Here is a 22188-nt window from a genome sequence, read left to right on the forward strand (position 1 = left end):
GTGTTTCTAAATATTGACAGTGTATGAACAGTGCACACACACACACACACACACCTAAAATATGTGCCAAAATAAATACATCATTATCATTTAGGAGTTGGACAGATAAAGCAACCGGACCATGAACTGGACTGAACCCAGGAGAACCTGACTTCACCCTGTTACTGCAATCACATTAACCTCACACTCTTTTCTGCACAGGTGCAGACACTTCTTCCTCCTCCTCCTCCTCCTCCTCCTCCTCTTCCTCCTGTGACGCCCGGTTCTCTCCCTGCTGTCCTCGGTGTGTTCCTGTGGGCTCCAGATGATGGCGCTCTTGCTGAGCCTGCTGTTCCTCAGCTCAGTGGCCTTAAAGGAAGCTTCTGGTGAGTTCACACACGAACGCCATGCTGCTGCTGAGGGCTCAAGGTGTTTTTCATTATTCAGATCATAGAGAAAGTCAAAGTATTCCCATAACTGTATTTATCAGTATTTATCCATTTCTGGAATGTACCTGTATGTATAGAAGCAGTTTTTTGTGTTCTACACAATAAGAGTAAAGAAAAGCTGTATAACTGTGACTTCCCTGTATATAAATGTTTTTACTGTTTTTACTTTGATTATCACTCGCCTTCTGCAAAGTCTTTGTCAAATGTGAACTGAAATGTGAGTGCATTTCTAAGAGCCACACAATAGAAGCTCTTCCAAATCACCACATACATGTAGAGCCTGCGGAGGTCTCCGCCGTGTCCCAGACTTGAGCAAAGCAAGGCACTCACTGCACGCGTCCTCGCCTCGTACAAGTTTAAATTACATGTGGCGAAAAGCCAGGAGGAAGACTGCAGGGAGACAGAAGGAGATACAAAATCAATGCTCATACTATTCCTAACAGGCTGCCAGCTGTAACTGGGCTCTGAGAACATCTGCATAATTCAGCACTTGTGTGTTTGTGAAGCCTGGAGAAACTGTAAAAAAAACTGCTTCTGTGGGATCAACTTACTGATGGAGGAGTGGAAGAGAACTGGATCGAAGATGAGCTTCATTTTATGCAAATGTCTGGCTGGATGGATTGGTGGGAGAAAATGACAAAAATAAGAATTTTAATATATTATTGCGCGCGCGCACACACACACACACACACACACACACACACACACACACACACACACACAGTGTCTTCCTCTGCTGAAGGGATTTATTATGAATCCAGTTCTGGTGATTCAGACTCAGATGATTGAGACTTATGTTAATTTTGTTGGTTTTCTTTTTGGTTTTTGTGCTGAGTCATGCTCTGAACATGTTTAGGGCAGAGATAGCGCAGAGTTACGACAGAGTTAATGGAAAATAATAATAATAATAATGCATTGGTTTTCTCCAGCGCTTGTCTGGACACTCCAAGACATTTTACATTGCATTACTGGTTCCCTCCATACTGGATGGTGATAAACTACGTCTGTAGCCACATCTGCTCTGGAGCAGACTGACGGAGGGAGGCGGCCATTTTAGCACCATCAGCCCCTCTGACCACCACCACCAGCTATTCACTGTCACTGCATTCACCCGGGTAGTTTGGGGTTCAGTGTCTTGCCCAAGGACATGTGGGTAGGTGGAGATGGGAATCAAACCTGCAACCTCACGTTTAGGAGATGACCGCTCTAACAACTGAGCCACGCCGCCCCAGTTAGGACAATGAAGACAGAGTTAGAACAGAGTTAGTACAGTTTGGACAAATTTAGGACACTTAAGATAGAATTAGGACATAGAGGACAGAGCTAGGACAGAGTTAAAACAGGGCAAGGACAGGACTTGGACAGAGTTAGGAGATGGCTAGGACAGGGCTAGGGCAGGGTGAGGACAGAGTTAAGACAGGGTTAGAACAGGGCTTGGACAGAGTTAGGGCAGGGTTAGAACAGGGCTAGGACAAAGTTAGGACAGGGCTAGGACAGAGTTAGGACAGGGTTAGAATCGAGTTAGAACAGGGTTCGGACAGAATTAGGACAGGGTTAGAACAGGGCTTGGACAGAGTTAGGACAGAGTTAGGACAGAGTTAGAACAGGGCTTGAACAGAGTTAGGACAGAGTTAGAACAGGGCTTGAACAGAGTTAGGACAGAGTTACAACAGGGCTTGAACAGAGTTAGGACAAGGTTTGGACAGAGTTAGGACAGGGTGTGCTCACTGGGACGCTTCGGTCACAGGTTGAACTGACACGTGCAAAGACCCCAGGCGGACATTGTTGGTGAAAAAGTGCCTAACTCCCTTTGAACTCCCTTTGAATGATGTCTGCAGGTGGGGACGTGTGTGTGTCAGGCCATGACAGCGGGCCAGTGTTTGAGGAACAGCCCAGCAGTGTCATTTACCCAGAAGGCCTGGTTGAAGGCAAGGTGACCCTGAGCTGTCAGGCCAGAGCAAGTCCAGCTGCCTCCTACAGGTGGGTCACATAACCCGTGCGCCTCATCAACATACCTGCTGCACAACCTGCTACAGGCGTCCAGCGTCTCATGATGGACAAGTCACAGAGGACTCAAAGTGACCCCCAACATTTCTCGATGATTCATGGCGAAGAAGTGAAACCTTGCCGTGACGCCGCTTATGTCTTGCAACAGGGCAGTTTCATCCAGTCGTAGTCGTAGTCAGAACCTGTCTGCTTTGTCTCCCAGGTGGCTCCTGAATGGCACAGAGGTGCCGCTGGGTTTGGACCGGTACACCCTGGTGGCGGGCACACTGGTGATTAGCAGCCCCGAACCTTCCCGGGACGCGGGCTCGTACCAGTGTCTGGCCATCAACCGCTGCGGAACCATCATCAGCAAAGCCGCCAATCTCAAATTTGGCTGTAAGTGAAGACTTTGGTTCCGTGACAGAGAAAGACAGTGATCCAAAACATGGCCGTGTAAACGTTGTCCTTCTCGCCATCGGCTTTGTTTCTTCAGACCTCCACGACTTCCCTCCAGACAACAGGAGTCCCCAGACAGCGTATGAGGGCGTAGGAACCTTCCTGGCATGTCAGCCTCCTCCACATTATCCAGGTAAGCCTCAAGGTCAAGACGGTTTAGGAGAGCTTCTCTAACCTGACCGCTAAACGACGGGAATGAATCTGGCTTGTGTCTCCGTCCCCGGCAGCCCTGTCCTACCGCTGGCTCATCAAAGAGTTTCCCAACTTCATCAAGAAGGACGACGGCCGCTGGTTTGTCTCGCAGGTCACAGGGAACCTGTACGTGGCCAAAGCAGACGCCAACGACACCGGGGACTACTTCTGCTTCACCACCATCAACATGGACAGGAGCACCAAGAGCACCTTCAGCAGGGCCAACCAGCTGACGGTGGTGCCGGACGGTACGAAGCGTCTGCTGCTGCCACTTTAAAGAACACTGTTAGCTTTTAATGTATGTCACTTATTGACAGTAGTCGACTAAATTACTCTTCTACCCTGATGAATATCATCTAATTTCTCCAAATGATACGAATGAAAATAAAGTGACGCTTTCAATAATGAAGTAAAAAATATGGACTGTAATTTCAGTATTGAATCTGTAGTTGAAGCACAACCTAGTTGGTGCATCTGAGCGACTAAATGTGTGAACATTGTTTCTACTGTGAGCTCTGAGCACCTGAACGTCTGTGTTCTGATCCGACCACACTTTTTATCTGTGCCTCATGTTGTTTTGTTGAACTGAAAAGAAGTCACACAAGGTATAGTTCTTCTAAAAGAGTGAATCTGGCTTCTACGATTTTAAAAGTTTTCCACAGCCTGCTGATGAGCAGCATCTCCATAGCATGATCAGAGAACCGTCTTCTAGGGTTTCTTGTAGACGTTGAATCAACTTTAGTCCAAGTTGGACCTGAGCTCTCTTCATGTTTTGACTGGTGAAGAATCAGCACAGTCTGGTTTTATCGAATTCGCCAGTAGTCTGCCTTGCCTGGCTCATTCTCACACCGTCACTCAAATGTTCTTATCCTCCCAGTGACTTCTTCTTTTTAATATTTTCACTGCATGTAAATAATCTCCAGTTTGCCGATGACACTGGTCCAATCAGCTGGAAGCAGCTCATGACTCTGTGTTCTGATATGTCGCCTTTTTGAAAGTAAGCTCCAAGTCAGTCAAATTAGCAGTTCCTGTAGAGATTTCCATCCGCTCTCTGTACTACTTTACCCAATTCAGGGTGATCTGATCCCAGCTGATGTGTAAAGGTCGGTTCACCTGCATTTACAGCTCCAGAACATTTATACTAACTAACATCAGACAGTTTTTCTTTTATACAGTGAGAGGAAACTGGTGAAAGATGAAAATGTCCCATCAATTCCTGAAGTATGCAATATATAGTTTTTATTCTTTGTTGTAATTTCAGCGAACCCCAGGAAGTCGCCTCCAACCATTAAAGTTCGCTTCCCAGCAGAGACCTACGCCTTAGCTGGACACACCGCCCAGTTAGAGTGCTTCGCGTATGGAAAGTGAGTTTCCAACAATCGCTGCTCCCGCGTTAACAGGTTTTTGTGGGGAACTTGTTGCAACACATGTTGGAAGTTTTAACGACCCACCTCCTTAACCTTCGATTTCCCTCCTCCTTTTTTTCTCACTCGCGTTTTCCTCCCACAGTCCCGTCCCGAAGCTGAGATGGAGGAAGGTGGATGGTCTGATGCCGTCCAAGGCCGGCTCCTCGGTGGACGGTCCCACCCTCACCCTGCCCGAACTCTCCTTCGATGACGAGGGAAGCTACGAGTGCGAGGCCTACAACTCCGAGGGCAGCGACAAGTACCAAGGACGAATCAACGTGCAGGGTGAGAGAGAGAGAGAGAGAGAGAGAGAGAGAGAGAGAGAGAGAGAGAGAGAGAGAGAGAGAGAGAGAGAGAGACAGACAGAGAGAGAGAGAGACAGAGAGACAGAGAGAGAGAGACAGAGAGAGAGAGAGAGACAGAGAGAGAGAGAGACAGACAGACAGAGAGCGAGAGAGAGAGAGACAGACAGAGAGCGAGAGAGAGAGACAGACAGAGAGAGAGAGAGACAGACAGAGAGAGAGAGACAGAGAGAGAGAGAGAGAGAGACAGAGAGAGACAGAGAGAGAGAGAGACAGAGAGAGAGAGAGAGAGAGAGGCAGACAGAGAGAGAGAGAGAGACAGAGAGAGACAGAGAGAGAGAGAGAGAGAGAGACAGAGAGAGAGGCAGACAGAGAGAGAGAGAGACAGAGAGAGAGAGAGGCAGACAGAGAGAGAGAGAGAGACAGAGAGAGAGAGAGGCAGACAGAGTAGTTCTAGTTCTACTTTTGCTTCCGTTATTCAAAACCTTAATTGATCTTTCCATTGTACTTCAGCTGTCACAGTTGACAGGATTTACACTAGTTTTGATTCAATCCAAATCCCAAACAGAGCGTTTTCTGCACAACCTGCCAGTGGAGACTCTCGCTCACCAGCGTTCCACAGGTTTATACCATGAGCTGCTCGTCACCGCCATCGAGCAGCGGCGGCCAGATGCCGGAAGTTGAATTTGTGTCTGTCCTCCTCTCGTCCAGCTCAGCCGGAGTGGTTACAGGTGATGAGCGACTCCGAGGTGGAGATCAGCTCCGAGCTTCACTGGAGCTGTGTGGCCGCTGGGAAACCTCGACCGGCCGTACGCTGGCTGCGCAACGGGCAGCCGCTCAGCACGCAGGTAACACGCTGCCACTCTGCCACCTTTTAAATTCCTGTTTTCTTCTTTGTTGTTGCCCGGAGAGCAGTCCAACACAGAGAAAACATATGCTGACATGGTTCACGTTCTCCTGGTTCAAACAGAAACGACTGTTTCCTCTGGTTTCAGGACCGGGTGGAGGTGAACGGGGCTCGGCTCAGAATCAACAACCTGGCCCTGGAGGATTCTGGGATGTACCAATGTGTCGCTGAAAACAAGCACGGCACCATCTATTCCACCTCCGAGCTCAGAGTCCAAGGTAGCAAGAGGCTCTGTTTCATACTAAAGTTTACTGTTGAAAACAGATAAGATACATGAAAACATATTTGAAGAACGCGACCTGAATGAATTTTAATGGAAAGTGAAGGTCAATGTTGTTTGCGTCTCTCCAGTATTCTCCTACAAAAACACACTGCTCTCAATTCCTTCCACAGTTCAGGCTCCAGACTTCCGCCTGAATCCGGTGAGGAGGCTGATCCCGGCGGCCCGGGGCGGACAGGTGATGATCGAGTGTCGCCCTCGAGCCGCCCCGAAGCCCAGTCTGTTCTGGAGTCGAGGGACTGAGCTGCTCACCAACAGCAGCAGGTAATCAACCAGAGGAGACGAACACCACGCATCACCAAGCCCTCCTGTCTCCACGTAACATGTCCTGAGCTTTTTGTGCGGAGTTTGATTCCATTATCTTTCCCTGATTGAACAAGTTTCTCTCAGTAGTCGGGGCTGCTGGTGAGTGAGTGAATGACGCACCCTCAGACATACCGAGATAGAACAGCCACAGTGAGATTGAATAGACGCCTCATGTGTCGACTGCAAACTGCAGTCGTTCCACTGGTCACACACACATTTAAACTGCAGTAAATTATAATAGTCAAAAACACACCACGATGATAGGAATCCCGTTGTATGACTAAACTATGATAGTACCTGTGTAAGTTGGTGTCCTGAGCATGAGCATCATCAGCTCAGCAGATTGTACTCAGTTATTCATACAGTTACTTCAACCTAATTTTCCAGGATTCTGATTGGCTATCATGGCTTCAGGCTTCTTGCTTACACTGCCCCCTACAGGTTTGGCTGCTCAGAGCAGCTCTGAAGCAGCTGTACATGTGGGTCAGTGTAAGTGATGATTTTCTTTAAACGAAGAGAGGGAAATATCCGTTTTGTTTTGGTTTATGTAAACGTAGCCTCAGACACATACTGTATAAAACCTAGATGCCGCACAGCCTACCAGCGCCTGTTGACACGACGTGCCTCCAGCGCCGCCATCTTGGGACGGTCTCCCACTTGTGCTAAACACATAGATCTCAGGCTAGAAAATCCACAAAAACATTTGTGGCTCGCTTGCTAGTCCACGTAGCAACACACATAATACCTCAGTCTCCATGTTACCTTTAAATAAAGAACAAACTCCTCCATGGTCCTGACCTGGTAAATACTGATGGAGGGAGTTTCACTCTGGTTTCACGACAAGTTACACTGATTCTGATATTCTGGGATCTGTTGGTTAGAAAAGGAGTTCAAGCATTTATTGATAAAGCGGCTCACAAAGTTCTTGTTTTGTTTTTGTTTTGTTTTTTACTGAATAGGAGGAGGAACTAGAACCACTGAAGAAGAGACAGGAACTGTTCTCAATATTTAATGCTTCAGATTTGATCTTTATGTTTTCTTTGAACCAAAGACAAACGTCCTCCCCGGGGGGACAATAGAGATTTATTCTAGAGCATCCTAGGTTTACTGTCCGTGTGTCTCCTCAGAGTCACGGTCACTCCAGACGGCATCTTGTGGATCCACAACATCAGCCGGGCAGACGAGGGGAAATACACCTGCTTCGCGGAGAACTACCTGGGCAAAGCCAACAGCACGGGACACCTGTCAGTCCGAGGTAACCTCGGGCCGCCACGGTCCTGGAACCACACGCCAGACCTCCTGGCAACGTGCTCCGTCCATCTCACCTCTGTCTGTTTGACTCTCCTGCAGACGCCACTAAAATCACTCTGGCTCCGTCCAACGCGGACATCAACCAGGGCGAGAACGTGACGCTGCAGTGCCACGCCTCTCACGACCCCACCATGGACCTGACCTTCACCTGGGCCCTGAACGGGGTCCTGCTGGACCTGGAGAACTCTGCAGGGCCTTACCAGAGGGTGGAGGGGGTGAGTCCGGTGGATCTGCTGAATCGTCCACAGATTTCCATCCGGTCTGTTCGTGAGTCTCAGGTTTTTAGTTCACCGAGGCATTGAGACGTCACCGAACACACCGTTGTGGGATCAGATTTAAAGGTTCAGAGAATCAGTTTACCGTAATGTCCAGATAATAAACCGCTAATTTTTTTGACACACTTTGAAACCTGTGGCCCAAACAATGACGTGGCGAATTTATGGATTTTTATAGGTTCATGAGCGTCATGCCGCCGATACACGGGAAATACGTTCAGATGCATCTCCTGACTCCGACCTCTCTTATTCTTTTTTCTTTATAAATTGAGGTGTGGCTTATATTCAGGTGTGTTCAATAGTCTGGAAATTACAGTAACCAAATCTGTGCATATGGTGCATGTGGTAGACCAGTAGTATTACTTTAAAATCTGTTCTGTGTGTAACAAGAAGTCCGTACAAGGACCCAAGACCGGGACTGATGTGGTCCATCATCTTCCTCAGAGTCAGCTGACCTCATTCTGTCTCCCCGCGTGTTTTCATTTCTCTTTCATGAGCTTTGTCTTCTCTCCGTCTCCCTCACTCGGCCGGCGCTTTCAGAAGGAAAACATCGGCGACCTGCTGATCATGAGCGCTCAGCTGAGTCAGGCGGGGATGTACGTGTGCACGGCCCAGACGGTGGTGGACAGCGCTTCTGCTTCGGCTAAACTTGTAGTTCGAGGTAAGAAGAGCCGGGAAAAGAGGAGCGTTTCACCTCTGGTTTACCTCATTGTGGTGCTGAAATAGGTCAATACTGGTTCTACTTACTGTACGTTTGAATGTGTTTTTCTTTCTTCTTTTTTTTTATTACTGGAAACAACCTGTTCAGACAGTGGAGACATAAGCTGACCATGTAGAAATGGAGCATCACAACTATTTCTCCTTTTTTTTAATGAACATTTTTCTGAAATCATCCATACTTGTTCATTGTACTTTGGCCATCTCGACCTTTGCCGACTCCCTTCAATACACAAAACCCTCATCTTAATGATCTGTAGCTGATTAAAGTAATAAACACTGCACATTAGGTGGCACTTGTCAAGATTTTAAATCTTATTTTTCAACATGGTAGATCATTTGGCTAGATTTAAAGGGGTCATATTGTGGAAAATCGATTTTCTAAAGGTTCTCCAGCAGTACTAATCGTCTCCATACCTGGAATGACGCCCCAGAAGTGTAGAAAGTGTGTCCTCTCTCTCCCTGGCTTGTTCCAGGTTTTAAAAAGTGTGTTGCTCCAACCAGCCAATCAGAAATCAAACCCTATATAGTGTCATCGGGGGTTTAGCCAATCACAATCAATCAATCAAGATGGGCTCCTCCCCCTTTGACTCCTCCCATAATCAGGCAGCTCTGCTCTGGCACATGGCACCACGAGAGGAAGTGCTTCTTCCTCTTCCCAAGATGGGCGTGTGTGGGCGGAGCCAGTCCAGCCCACACAGACACAGCAGATTCTGAATGCAGCTCCTAGGATCCAATATTTTAATGGAGGAAAATTCAGGAAAACTGCAAGGTGGAGCAACAAGAAAGTCGCGGGTTCAAATTCAGGCCCTTCCAATGTGGTTCTCCTGGCTAAATGAAATCAATAATAAGGAAAAGATGATTTTGGTCAATAAACTTTGAATACAATGTCTTTGGACCAACTGAATGTTGAAAAGCTGGATAATATGACTTCTATAAAATTTACCAACACATTTTTCGTCCTTGATTTAACCCTAATCCTATTGTCTTGAATCTAGAAATAAAGAGCTTATTTCAAGATTTCCTTTCAAGTAAAATTTACTGGCTGCATGGACAGATAATTTCACTGGTTTTAAGTCATTTTCTTCTCAAAATTGGTTTCTGTCTTCTATTTGCGCGACCCTTTTTTGCAGTGAAATGTCCCTCCACACGTTCTACTTTCCTCTCTCTTTGGGAATGTTGTTTCAAAATGAGCTTGTGACTCCAGGTCGGTGGTACTATACATGACTTTCTGTTTCGTTCTGTTCTCCAGGCCCACCAGGACCTCCTGGAGGTCTGCTGGTGAAGAACGTGGCGGAAACGTCGGTGGAGCTCAGGTGGAGCTGCGGCTACGACAACCACAGTCCAATCGGAAGATACGTCATCATGGGTCGATCCACCCTGTCGTCAGAGTGGAAGAAGATGAGGACAAGTACTCCCAATATATATTTGATTAAAATGTTACCTTAGATTATGCGAAAAGAAATAGTACAAGAGCTTGAAGACTCAGGTGCAGAACTGAAACGGACTTGATAACGATGCTGTTTTTATTTCTAAAATGGTAGTAAGAAGTCCAACATAATGTCAATGCAAGAGAAAAGTAGGAACTTAGCAGGCAGTGAAATGTGGCAAGTTTGAAGCAGGAAACAGACTCACAGCTCAGAGTTTCATAAACAAGAAAGGAAGACTCAGGAGAAACACCTCAGGATAATCGATTAGATTTTGCGACGTTAACAGCTAAACGTTTCTCAATAAATCCTCAAAAACTGAGAAAAAACTTCCCATACAAAGTGGACGCTAACATGCTAGCAATGCTAACTCGGTTGGCGAAGGTAAGCGCTCCACCGAGTGCCCATTCTAAACTTAAATGACATTAAGTGCACGTTATATTTTGCTGAAGTGCCTGAGGATTAATATTGACAACACTACTGCTTTGTACTGTTTCTGTCAATGAAGTCTCTTCTCGTCACGTCAGATCCCATAAACATCGAAGGAAACGCCGAGTCGGCTCGGGTGGTGGGCCTGATGCCGTGGATGGATTACGAGTTCCAGGTCATTGCCAGTAACATCCTGGGCAGCGGGGAGCCCAGCATGCCCTCCCACATCATCCGCACACAGCAAGCAGGTGTGTGTGTGTGTGTGTGTGTGTGTGTGTGTGTGTGTGTGTGTGTGTGTGTGTGTGTGTGTGTGTGTGTGTGTGTGTGTGTGTGTGTGTGTGTGTGTGTGTGTGTGTGTGTGTGTGTGTGTGTGTTATGGTGCAATCTGATGTACAATATGTTCACATCATCACTCAACCAAACATTGACCATATTTTTAGATTTTTCAGGACTGATAATCACCATTTAGGCAGGAATTATTATCATTGACAGTGATTTAATGAGGATTCAAAATGCATTGAGGCTGGTATCTGTGAATGAAGCTCGGCGTTTGTCGTCCGTTGACATCATTCATTTGTATTCATATCATTTACTCAGGAGGAATTCTGTGTTTTATGAAGTCTTTTCAAAATGTTTGACCCTCCTCAAGGTTGATACGTCACGCTGAAGGTGCAGAAGCAGTGATGTCCATCATTACACTCCCTGTTCTTACCATGTTTGTCTTCCTGTTCGTATTCGTAGCTCCAACCGTGGCGCCCAGCGGACTGGGAGGAGGAGGAGGAGACCGACATGAACTCATCGTCACCTGGACGGTGAGAGAATGTTCTCTGTGCATGCATGTACTGCATTTAGTCTTTATGGCGCCCAAAACCAGACCTGATAATGTTTGATACAAGTTGTTTTTGTTCATATAAGGAACGTTTTAATACTGTATCATCAGTGCCAGTATTTATTGATCATGTATTATATCCCCAGAGGGGTAATATTTGTTTAGCTAATTGGGGAGGTTGGGGTTAACTTGCAAACTCCACATAGAAAGGCCCCAGCTGGTATTACATTAATAAATCTCTAAGTGCTAGAACCAACAATATGAAAGTTAAAAACAGCAAGAAAACTCAACCAGAGCTGAGAGATAATAATGTATTTAGTCCCGTTTTAAGAGACTCACAGTCTGACATAATCATGTCCTTTCATCCTCCAGCCGATGGCCAGAGAGTATCAGAACGGCGACGGCTTTGGATACACCCTGGCATTCAGGAAGAAGGACACATCAGCCTGGACAGAGGTTCGAATCCCCCACGTGGAGTCGTCGCGCTACGTTTACTACAACAACAGCCTGACGCCATACAGCCCCTTTGAAGTGAGGATCAAAGCTTACAACCGCAAAGGAGAAGGTCCCTTCAGCCAGATCGCTGCAGTGCACTCAGCTGAAGAAGGTGAGTTACAGTAACTAGGTGAGCTATAGTAACTGGCTGAGTTACAGTCACTGGGTGAGTTTCGGTCAACTCAGCCTCTGACACTGGTGAGTTATAGTCACTGGGTGAGTTACAGTAACTAGGTGAGTTACAGTCACTAGGTGAGTTATAGTCACTGGGTGAGTTACAGTAACTAGGTGAGTTATAGTAACTCAGTGAGTTACAGTCACTGGGTGAGTTACAGTAACTAGGCGGCAAACAGTCAAAACTCCTCAGCACACTGAGAAGCTTGGCAGAAGAACGGTGGGTGAAACCATCAGACTCAAGAAAGCCGTTAGACTCAAAGAGCTGATTGAAATGAAGACAACAGCTCATAAAGTTGTGTTTAACCAGTGTAGTTGTATAGAGATTAAAAAAAAGATTTTTCATTCATGATGTTTTGTAACTGCATTTTAGAATAGTTGATATTTTGTTTTTTTCTTCTTCTTTCCTTTTTTTTCCACATTTCTTATTAGATTTTGGTTATATTAACCATTTTGATTCTTTTTCCTTGTTACATTTTCAACATTTTAGGACATTCCATCATCATTTTAACTGTTTATGTCTTCCCAGCTGTTGTTAATTTTGTAAAAAAAGTGTAAACATTTCCTGCTGTTTACAGATATTTTAAGTAGTTTTATATTACTATAGATCTTTATTAGTTTAAGTCTTCAGAGGCTTGTGTGCACATCTGCACTTCCTTTAAAACTTTTCCTTATTTGTATTTAATCCACCAACTCACTGCACTGTGATGACAACAAACTGCACTATTGCACAGTAGTGGTATAACATGACTATATGTATATAAAAGCAAACTAATTATAGTCAGGAAGGATAAAATACCACCTGTGCTAATCCTCAGGGTAACAACAGTGTGACCATCAGTATGTCGCTGAAGTTTGAACTTAAGAAGCACAAATCCTGAACCCTGTAAAACCCACAGTTGTTAAAGTACACAATCAGCTTGGAATAAAACAGCACTTGGTTTTCCTTCCCCAAAAAGGCTACATTTACATGTTAAATATGTCCTGTTGTTTAACGCTATTAGATGGTAAATGATGGTTATCGGTGTCGGCCCTCAGGTCTCACACAAACTGCAAACTATTTTTCAGACTCGTCTCTTAAATTTACTACAATTCCAGTTTAACTGCATGAACTTAGTGTATAGAGTTATGCAGTGATCACATTAAAGTCTTTTCTTTTGCAAAAGTACTTTTTGTTTAGTTTTTTTAATCATGTTATTTATGTTATGATAAAAATGTGCAGTTGACTCCAGCAAGACATGCAGTAGCTGTCAATGACCACCAGAGGGCAGCCGCACGTTGTCCCCTGAGCGAGTGTGCGTGTAGGCAGGAGGGATGGGGGCAAACTGCATCTGCAGTGAAGGCCTGCAGCCTCAAGCAGGTGTCTTCAGGCTGCAGGAGGACACCTGATCACCTGATCCACAGGTTGGACAGGTTGGACTGTGGATGACCTTCCTGCTGGAGGCTGAGAGCCTCACTCAGAGACCAGCACTGGGATTAGAAACAATGAACGACGAGTTACAACCACGACTGCTTAAAATGAGCCGAGGTCACGCTCATCACTCAGTCGAGTCAATCTGTCGCACCTCTGAACAGGAAAGGTTCTTAACTTTTCATGTCTTTCAATAACTGTAGGTTAATCTAACTAATCTAATCAAACTTGATGTTGCTTTTATTGTCAGAATCAGTGGACAGGAAGGAACCACATATACTCAAGTACTCAGGTTTTAGTTGGCCGGTGCTTCATACTCCCTCCACCACCACAAGGAAACATTTTGTCTTCTACGTTTGTCTGACGGAGTGACTCACTTTTTAAATGATTGTTTGAATGATGTTTTCATACGACTCCTGTCCAGTTAAATACGTTTATGTTTGATGAACGATGGCCGGAAATGATCAGATTTGATCAGAGATTGACTATTTTAAAGTGGATTTGCTGTAACATGATTCCTACAAAGATTCAAATGAGTTTCCTTAGTGTGTGTGATTTTGATTTGTTTAAAGATAAAAAGCGTCTCTGAAAAGACAGCAGGGATATAAACAGGAAGGTCAAACCAAAATGATGCGTGACTTTCAGCGCACGTGCACTCTCTCACACACACACACACACACACACACACACACACACACACACGTGTTACTCATAGTAAATGTTCCATTGTTTCAGTAAAAGTTCATCTATTATTGTTCACCGTTAAACTTTACCAAAGTTGACACACTTTATTATTCTATTATTCTATATTTCTGGTGAAAACGGCCACGAAGCCAGGATCGTTTTAAATCATGTGTGTGGAGCTCTTCATGAAGTGGCTCCTTCTGGAATCAAGCCGTAATGTGAGCGAGTACCTGTGTGTGTGTGTGTTGACCTTTGACCTCTGGCTGACTCTCACAGAACCCACGGTGGGACCGTCGAGCATCAACGCCACGGCACTGTCCGCCTTCGAGATGCAGGTTTCCTGGGAGCCTGTGCAGCAGCTCAGCGCCAACGGCATCCTGCGAGGATACGAGGTGAGGGTCTGCCGTCCTTCAGCTCCGGGGCCACGCCCACCACACCAGACCATTCGGTTTGCTATGGAATCTCCATAAACAATGTTCACCAGCGCTGACGGATGAAAGAGTCATTTTCTCATGGAGTGTGCTCCTGGGATTTTACACAGCCATGTTCAAAGATTCTCTTCCGCTAATAGAAGGAGGATAAAGTACACAACTTGTTTACTGAGGGTTCATCCACACGACGAGAAAAAATTATCTTTTACCTCCCCTTTACTCTATACACTCTATACCTTCTCTAAAAACCCTCCGTCCACACGTCACTATGACCACGACTCAACACGAGGCTTCAGGACATGTAGTACACATTCCAGCCTGTAGGGGCGCTGTGACTCAACAAACACACCAGAAACTCAGAAGACACATAAGCCCCGTCTCCACCGCACAAAAAGTACCAGCCTAGACGGGTCTAAACCGCTCCGGCTCGCGTGTCACGACATGTAATGCAGTCTAAACCGCTCCAGACCGCTCCAAAGGCGACCGCTTTTCCGCTCCCCATCCATTGGGGTGCCGGGGACCATGGAACGGGTCTGAGGTTGAGCTGCTGTCTGCTGATTGGTCAGTGATTTACTACACGCCCTCAATATTTTAATGTGCTGGCTGGATGAAGCCTCTGCTGTCAGTGTGGTCAGCTGCGCTCTGGTTGTTTTTATTTTCATTTTCTTTTCTTTGCTGCTCAACTTTAGTGTTTGTTGTGAAAGAGCGGACTTGAGGCAGGGGGAGACCGTGGGGAGGGACTTTGCATCACGTTGGAGTTTTCTGTTTGCAGCATAGCGCTCGCCGTGGCGTGGATGCGCGTCCGGGACACCGGAGTCTGGAGCTTTCGTCTCCGGCGCTGACCGCGCTCCGGCAGCTCCGCTTTCCAGAGGCGGTCAGCGTTCTGTTCAGCCGCGGTCAGTGGCGCTTTATCGCGGGGACGGACCGCGGAAGCGATGAAACGGAGCTCGGAGCTCGGAGCTCGGCGCCTCCGTGTTCCGGCGCTGAGCTGCCGGACCGCGATCAGCGCCGGATCAGAACCTCCTGCGTTTGAGCAGAAAGCTCAGACTCCCGTGTCTGTGCCTCAGCCAACCGGGGGGAACGCTCCGGCCACTTGCCCCACACCCGAGTGCTCGAGTGCGGGGCACGTCGCCCCAAGTCCCCGGCAAGTGGCCGGAGCGTCCGCTCTCTCACAAACACGGAAGTTGCGCTGCAGCTCTCCGTTGCAAAAAATGACTGCTGCAAAAAGTAACTTTTTTTTTTTTCCGCTGCAAAAAATTTAATAAAATTAAAGTGCAAAGTGGAGAATTTAAACAACAACAGAGGATTCATAAGATCTACATCTGACGACGTTCTTTTCTGTTATAATGTCACATTTCTGCGAAGCTCATAAGCCCCGCCCACTTTTCACGCTCCTCTCTGCAGTGGAGACACGACCCAAAATTTCGGTCGGGGTTAGTGCTTCCGAACTGTTCCGTACCGCTCCGCTCCGCCCCGGCACTTGTGTGTGGTGGAGAGGGGGCTATAGAACTTTAGAGGTAGATCCTGCTCATAAACCTCTATACACTACTAGTTCTATAGGTCTATGGCCACACTCTTCCTGCTGTTAGCATCATGTAGCTTCTTGAGTCCCTGATTGTTGTGGTTTTTTGATGACATCACGGACCGCGGTGGGGGAGGGGGGGAGCGATTACGTGATCTTTTTTCCACAGATGATCGTTTTTGCCGACTTTGTTCTCGTTCTCATCCCGTCCAATCCTGCGAGATGTGAGCCGGGGTTTTAAAATGTCCCCACTATGGGACCAGTGTTCAAAAAACCCTGTTTTTACACTTTCTAAAACGGCCTCATGTGGACGACAGGCCAGAAACATCTGGTTTAGCTGAACCGGCTTCCTGGTGTGGACGGAGCCTGAATTATCAGGAGCGGGTTCTTCTATTATGACAAACAAACAAACAGTTTATGATTCACCACGCCGGTTATAAAGTGTCATGATGTTAAACTTTGTTCTCAGACAGGCGGAAGTTGTTTCAGACCTTATTGTTGATTGTTGTCGATCGTAGGAGACGCCCTGGTTAAAGCTCACTCGATCGCCGTGGTGATTAAAATTTTAGTGCTCAGAATAAAGGCTAAAGAGACAGACTGAATTTATTTCCTCTCATGGAGCCGAGTGCCTTCATCAGTGTTGCTCAAGTAACTTGGAAATCGTAACTAGTTACTGATTACTGCCCTGATCAAATAATCCAGTTACTTTACTGATTACTTATTTTGAAAAGTACACTAGTTAATTTTAGTTTCCTTTCGAAACATTGGTTCTGCAGATTCCATCATATAAAACTGAGTCAAATGAAAAACTCTTGAAAACCTGTTTTGTTCGTTTCAGTCTTTTAACTTCCTGCATCAAGTAGCAGTTAAATTAAATACAACAGTCTCCGATTTGAAGGAACATTTAAACCTATTTTCTGCAAAATGCACTATATTTTGCTGAAATAGAGAAAATATTTCTTATGAAATATAAAATAAAAGACTTTTTGTGTACATATACTCATTCATTTGAATATATGTAAATAAAGTACAGCAGTAAATTAATTGAAATCAAAGTCTCTCCTGACTGTATTTCATATTCTTAACATTTCCATGTGTTCAGTGTGTTGTCACTCTTTTTAGCAGGGTTCCACTTTCCCGTGCTGCTTCCTCGCAGATTTAAGGTGGACGTTTTCACCGTAGATCAAAGTTTTCTTCCCACGCAGAGTGCACAGCAGGTGCTGTGGTTTATGTCACCTTTTACTGAGTCGAGCTCAAAGTAATGTCGGTACTTCAGAGAATTCAATGCTGCAGGTCCTGCTCTCTGCTGCACAGGTTGTTCACTCACTGACGTCGCGCTGCTCGTACGTCATTGTTAGGAGAGTCTCACCAGACAAACTCACGGTTTGGCTCATCACTGATCCTCATGCAACCCAGCAAGGACTGACCCCCTGCTGGTCTGACCCCCCCCCCCCCCTGCTGGTCTGACTCACTCACAGTAACAGTAACTCTTGGACCAGAACCCTGTCGGTCTCACGTGTGCCAGATTTCCCAGCAGCCCTGCGATGTGTGTCCTCAGATCCGCTACTGGCGGCAGCATGAACGGGAGGCGGCAGCAGACCGAGTGAGGACCGCAGGACTGGAACCGACAGCCCGGGTATCGGGACTCCGGCCCAGCACCCGGTACCGCGTCGCTGTTCTCGCCTACAACAGCGCGGGAACCGGACCACCGTCCCCCCAAACCACCATCACCACCAGGAAACCTCGTACGAGTCTGGCTCTACACACACACACACACACAAACACACACACTGCTACATTGGTTACGTCTTTTTAAAATGAAAGTGTTAACTGGCTTTCATATAAAGTTGTAACACTGCGAAAGAATCCTGTGGGCCAGATTAGACCCTCCACTAGCTGCAGCCCAGATATTTAACCCCCCCAGCTCCAAACTGTCTTCTCAAAGAGAGAGAAACGATTCTCATCTGTCTCTGTGTGTCGCCTGCAGTAACGTTGAATTTAACACAAATACTGAGCTGAGGGGTGACACACTGCGAGTGATCCTCCAGGTCAACCAGCCTTGTGGGCCACCTCGCCTCTCCTCGGATCCTCCTCCTCACCTGCAGACAGCAGAGAAAGAGTGGAACGCTTCCTGGGCTTCAGGCTGTGGCTGCACTGAAACGAGAGATTAAAACGTTGGAGTGTCGGTTTCAGAGCAGCAGCCTGTCAAAGTGACCTCACCTGTCAACAAAGGCCATTACTGAGGGACACATTGCATGACGTAATGTGTACGACTAGGGTGTTGACTTTTACCCCCCTCTGCCTATTGTAATGTGTAGCAGGTTGACTTTAATGCTAATAGAAAGTTAATAAGAATCATTAAATCAATGAAATCTAATGTTTTATCCCTGCAGGCATACCGTCAATTCCAGAGCTTCTTTTCATGACATCACAATTAAATATCAGATTCAAGACAAAAAAACTGAGTTAAAGGTCTCATATTATGCAAAATTAACTTTCTAAAGGTTTTCCAGCAGTACTAATCGTCTCCACACCTGGAGCGACGCCCCAGAGGTGTAAAAAGTGTGTCCTCTCTCTCCCTGGCTTGTTCCAGGTTTTTAAAAATTGTGTTGCTCCAACCAGCCAATCAGAAATCAAACCCTATATAGTGTCATCGGGGGTTCAGCCAATCACAATCAAGGTAGGCTCCTCCCCTTTGACTCCTCCCACAATCAGGCAGCTTTGCTCTGGCACATGGCACCACGAGAGGTAGTATTCCCTCCTCTTCCCAAGATGGGTGTGTCTGGGCGGAGCCAGTCCAGCTCACACAGACACAGCAGATTCTGAATGTAGCTCCTATGATCCAATATTCTAATGGAGGAGAATCAAGGAGAAGCTGGATTTGAGGCACTACATTTTGAAAACAATGTTATTGAATCAACAAGACCATGTGAAAGTGTTTGAAAGCTGGATGATAATGACAATGTGACCCCTTTAATACGACCGTTGTATTTGGCTGAGCTGACTTTTCTTTCTCATCATATTGATTCAGGATGTGTTTGTCTTGCAGCTCCCAACCGTCCTCCCGGTAACGTGTCGTGGAAGACTCAGGGCTCCTCGGTGACGGTGCGCTGGGACCACGTGACGGCCATGCACAATGAGTCCGCAGTGCTGGGCTACAAGGTGAGCCACCGCCGGGTGTTCCACACTCAGCAGGCCTCCATTTCGGTCCTTTTCAAACACGCCATATGATCGCTGACGACCACACAGCTGCACACATTTATCCACATTGAGCAGGTGTTGAGTTTAGGTGGGGGAAAATAAAGAGCTTTAACTACACCCGGTAGAGTGCAGACCTACGCAAAACGCCACAATATGTCACCATGGAAACCAATGGATTACAAAGTTATTTGAACCGCCTTACCACTCCTTTTGTCATGGTCATTTATCTCTCTCCGTTGAGCTCAGCGTCTCCGTGGGAACAGATGCTGATCTCCTCCATGAGGTGCCTCTCCCATCCGCTTTGTATGGGAGATTTTTTTCTTTTTTTTTCAGTTTTGGAGGGATTTGTTCAGAAATGGTTAGCTGATAACCTTTGATTGGTCCTTGGATGATGACAAATAATCCCTGAAAAGTTCATGCAATTCGGGTTAATAGTTTTTGTGAAAATTTGGTAAAATACATACATACATACACGCTCACTCCACATTTGTTGGCTGAACCGAGTTAGCATCGCTAGCCTGTTAGTCGTTAGCACATATCGACGCTAACTCGCTTGTCAGCGAGCAACATCACTGTGTGGAACACTCAGCAGGGAGCGTCACTATGGCAACAGATGCTGATCTCCTCCATGAGGTGCCTCTCCCATCCGTGAACAGTTAGCCATCAAAACATCCCAAAATCGAATAAATACACCCGGACAAAAACAGAATCCTCGAAGGTGATCGCCTTCTCTTGGAAGAGCGACCATGTTTGGTAACTCCTGCATTCAAACGCGTTCCTTCCGAACTTTCACTGAGTTATTGTTTTACTGACGGTGCATTGGTGTAAAAGTGAACAGCTCACTGTGTGAGATGCAGTGAAGATGACGTGTGCTCCCGCTGCTCTGCGTGTCAGGTTCTGTACAAGCATGAGGATCAGGCAGCGCTGAAGTTCCTGGACAAAGGGAAGACGTCAGTGAATCTGCCGCTGCCTAAAGACAACGGTTACGTGGTGCTGGAGATCCGGTCCTGGGGCGAAGGCGGCGACGGGCCTGCACACGAGATCATCGTGTCCCGAGACTCAGGTGAGGGAAAACAAACCAATAAAAAGGTGCAACCAAGAATTTCACTTCCTTATTCATATAACCACCTTATTCATATAACCACAAAGAAGTGTTCCTTTGTGCCTCAAGGTATTTTATCATGAACTTTGCACATTCGACACAATGTCCCATCATGTCTGGAGGAGAGCTCACAATAAAGATGTTGTTAACCTGTCATGTCCAAATATGACCGCTTGTCATAAAACTTTATTCAGTTTTTACATGAAAACTTTCATCTTTGCGCATGTTGGTATAAATCCAACAGGTTGGCCACAATTGAGAGCCACCATTTATTCAAGGCCATGTGATGTCAGGATACTTATTAAGCGAATATGCTGATAAACATGTCATCACTATCTGAAACAAGAGGCAGCGCTCAGCTTTTACGTGGTTTCACGAGGTTTGAGTCCTATTTAACACCACTGTTAAATGACAAACTGAAGAGACGTGCTGCAGAAATGATAAAAGTATAAAAGTATTGCGCACAAGCAACAGCTCAAAGCAACAAGGAAGCTGAAACCTCAGAGTAAAGCAGGAACATCTGATCTGATGACTGAACTTTAGTCACAGGATGATTACAATCCTGTTAGATCCAGCTCCAGAAGCGTTAAAATAAAGAAAGCATTACTTCTAACTTTATTGATTAAATTACCAGTTTTTACTATGAGCAGGTTTACTACAGACTGCACTGTTTCAGTAATGTTAGAGGTTATAATGCAGATTACCTTAATCCCAGTAATCCTAATGAAATACTCACAACATTACCACCACTGTGAAAATGTATACGGTCAAATCTGATTTTTACTATTTTGACTCAAGGGTAATAAATAAGAACCTTCACGGGTTGCTCTCATATTTGATAAAAAAAAAACGTTTTGGTCAGTTGCTAAATTATTTTTCTTTTGAGATCAAATTAGTCAGAATGTGGGCCGGAAACTAAAATGACTTTGTTGTTGTAGAAAGTATCATTCCCTGAAAGAATGGTGATCACATTTTCCTCCCACAATGCTTTGCAGTTCACTGGATATCACATTGTGACCTGGTGTGACACAGTGATATACAGTGTGTTACAGTGTGACACAATGATATACAGTGTGATACAGTGTAATACAGTGTGACACAATGATATACAGTGTGTTACAGTGTGACACAGTGATATACAGTGTGTTACGTTGTGACACAATGATATACAGTGTGTTACAGTGTGACACAATGATATACAGTGTGACACAGTGATATACAGTGTGATACAGTGTAATACAGTGTGACACAATGATATACAGTGTGTTACAGTGTGACACAGTGATATACAGTGTAATACAGTGTAATACAGTGTGACACAATGATATACAGTGTGTTACAGTGTGACACAGTGATATACAGTGTAATACAGTGTGACACAATTTAATACCGTGTGATACAGTGTGATATAGTGTGTTACAGTGTATTACAGTGTGACACAGTGTCATACAATGTAATACAGTGTGATACAGTTTGATATAGTGTGTTACAGTGTATTACAGTGTGACACAGTGTCATACAGTGTGATACAGTGTAATACATTGTATTACAGTGTGTTACAGTGTGACACAGTGATATATAGTGTGATATAGTGTAATACAGATGTGAATGAGGTGTAAATGCTCATCATATGTTTAAGAAAAGCTTTATCAGTGAGTATGATTATGATTGAGTTTTACTCTGTGTGTGTGTGTGTGTGTGTGTGTGTGTGTGTGTGTGTGTGTGTGTGTGTGTGTGTGTGTGTGTGTGTGTGTGTGTGTGTGTGTGTGTGTGTGTGTGTGTGTGTGTGTGTGTGTGTGTGTGTGTGCAGGTACTGGTATGATGGTTCAGAACAGCGCCTCCGTCTCCTCGCTGCTCCTCCGTCAGCCTCTGGTCGTCGCCGGCGTTTGGTTCCTCGTCCTCGTGTCTCTGTGATCG

At 45.8% G+C, this 22188-nt stretch overlaps 1 protein-coding gene across 1 annotated transcript; it reads left to right on the top strand.

The window, feature by feature from the left end:
- Positions 1–304: 304 nt before the first annotated feature.
- On the top strand, positions 305–22185 carry cntn2 (contactin 2; the record flags this gene model as incomplete). The annotated part of the gene is made up of 22 exons (XM_080494432.1): positions 305–365; positions 2267–2408; positions 2638–2810; positions 2908–3003; positions 3098–3310; positions 4324–4426; positions 4572–4753; positions 5482–5618; positions 5766–5895; positions 6071–6221; positions 7391–7518; positions 7614–7789; positions 8390–8510; positions 9819–9977; positions 10521–10670; positions 11164–11234; positions 11624–11858; positions 14292–14407; positions 17527–17713; positions 19018–19130; positions 20064–20232; positions 22082–22185. The coding sequence occupies 22 exons, from the start codon at positions 305–307 to the stop codon at positions 22183–22185; spliced, it is 3117 nt and encodes a 1038-aa protein (XP_080350558.1).
- Between the last annotated feature and the right edge of the window lie 3 nt (positions 22186–22188).

This window comes from Blennius ocellaris, assembly GCF_963422515.1.
Source record: "Blennius ocellaris genome assembly, chromosome: 4".
Lineage (NCBI taxonomy): Eukaryota > Metazoa > Chordata > Actinopteri > Blenniiformes > Blenniidae > Blennius > Blennius ocellaris.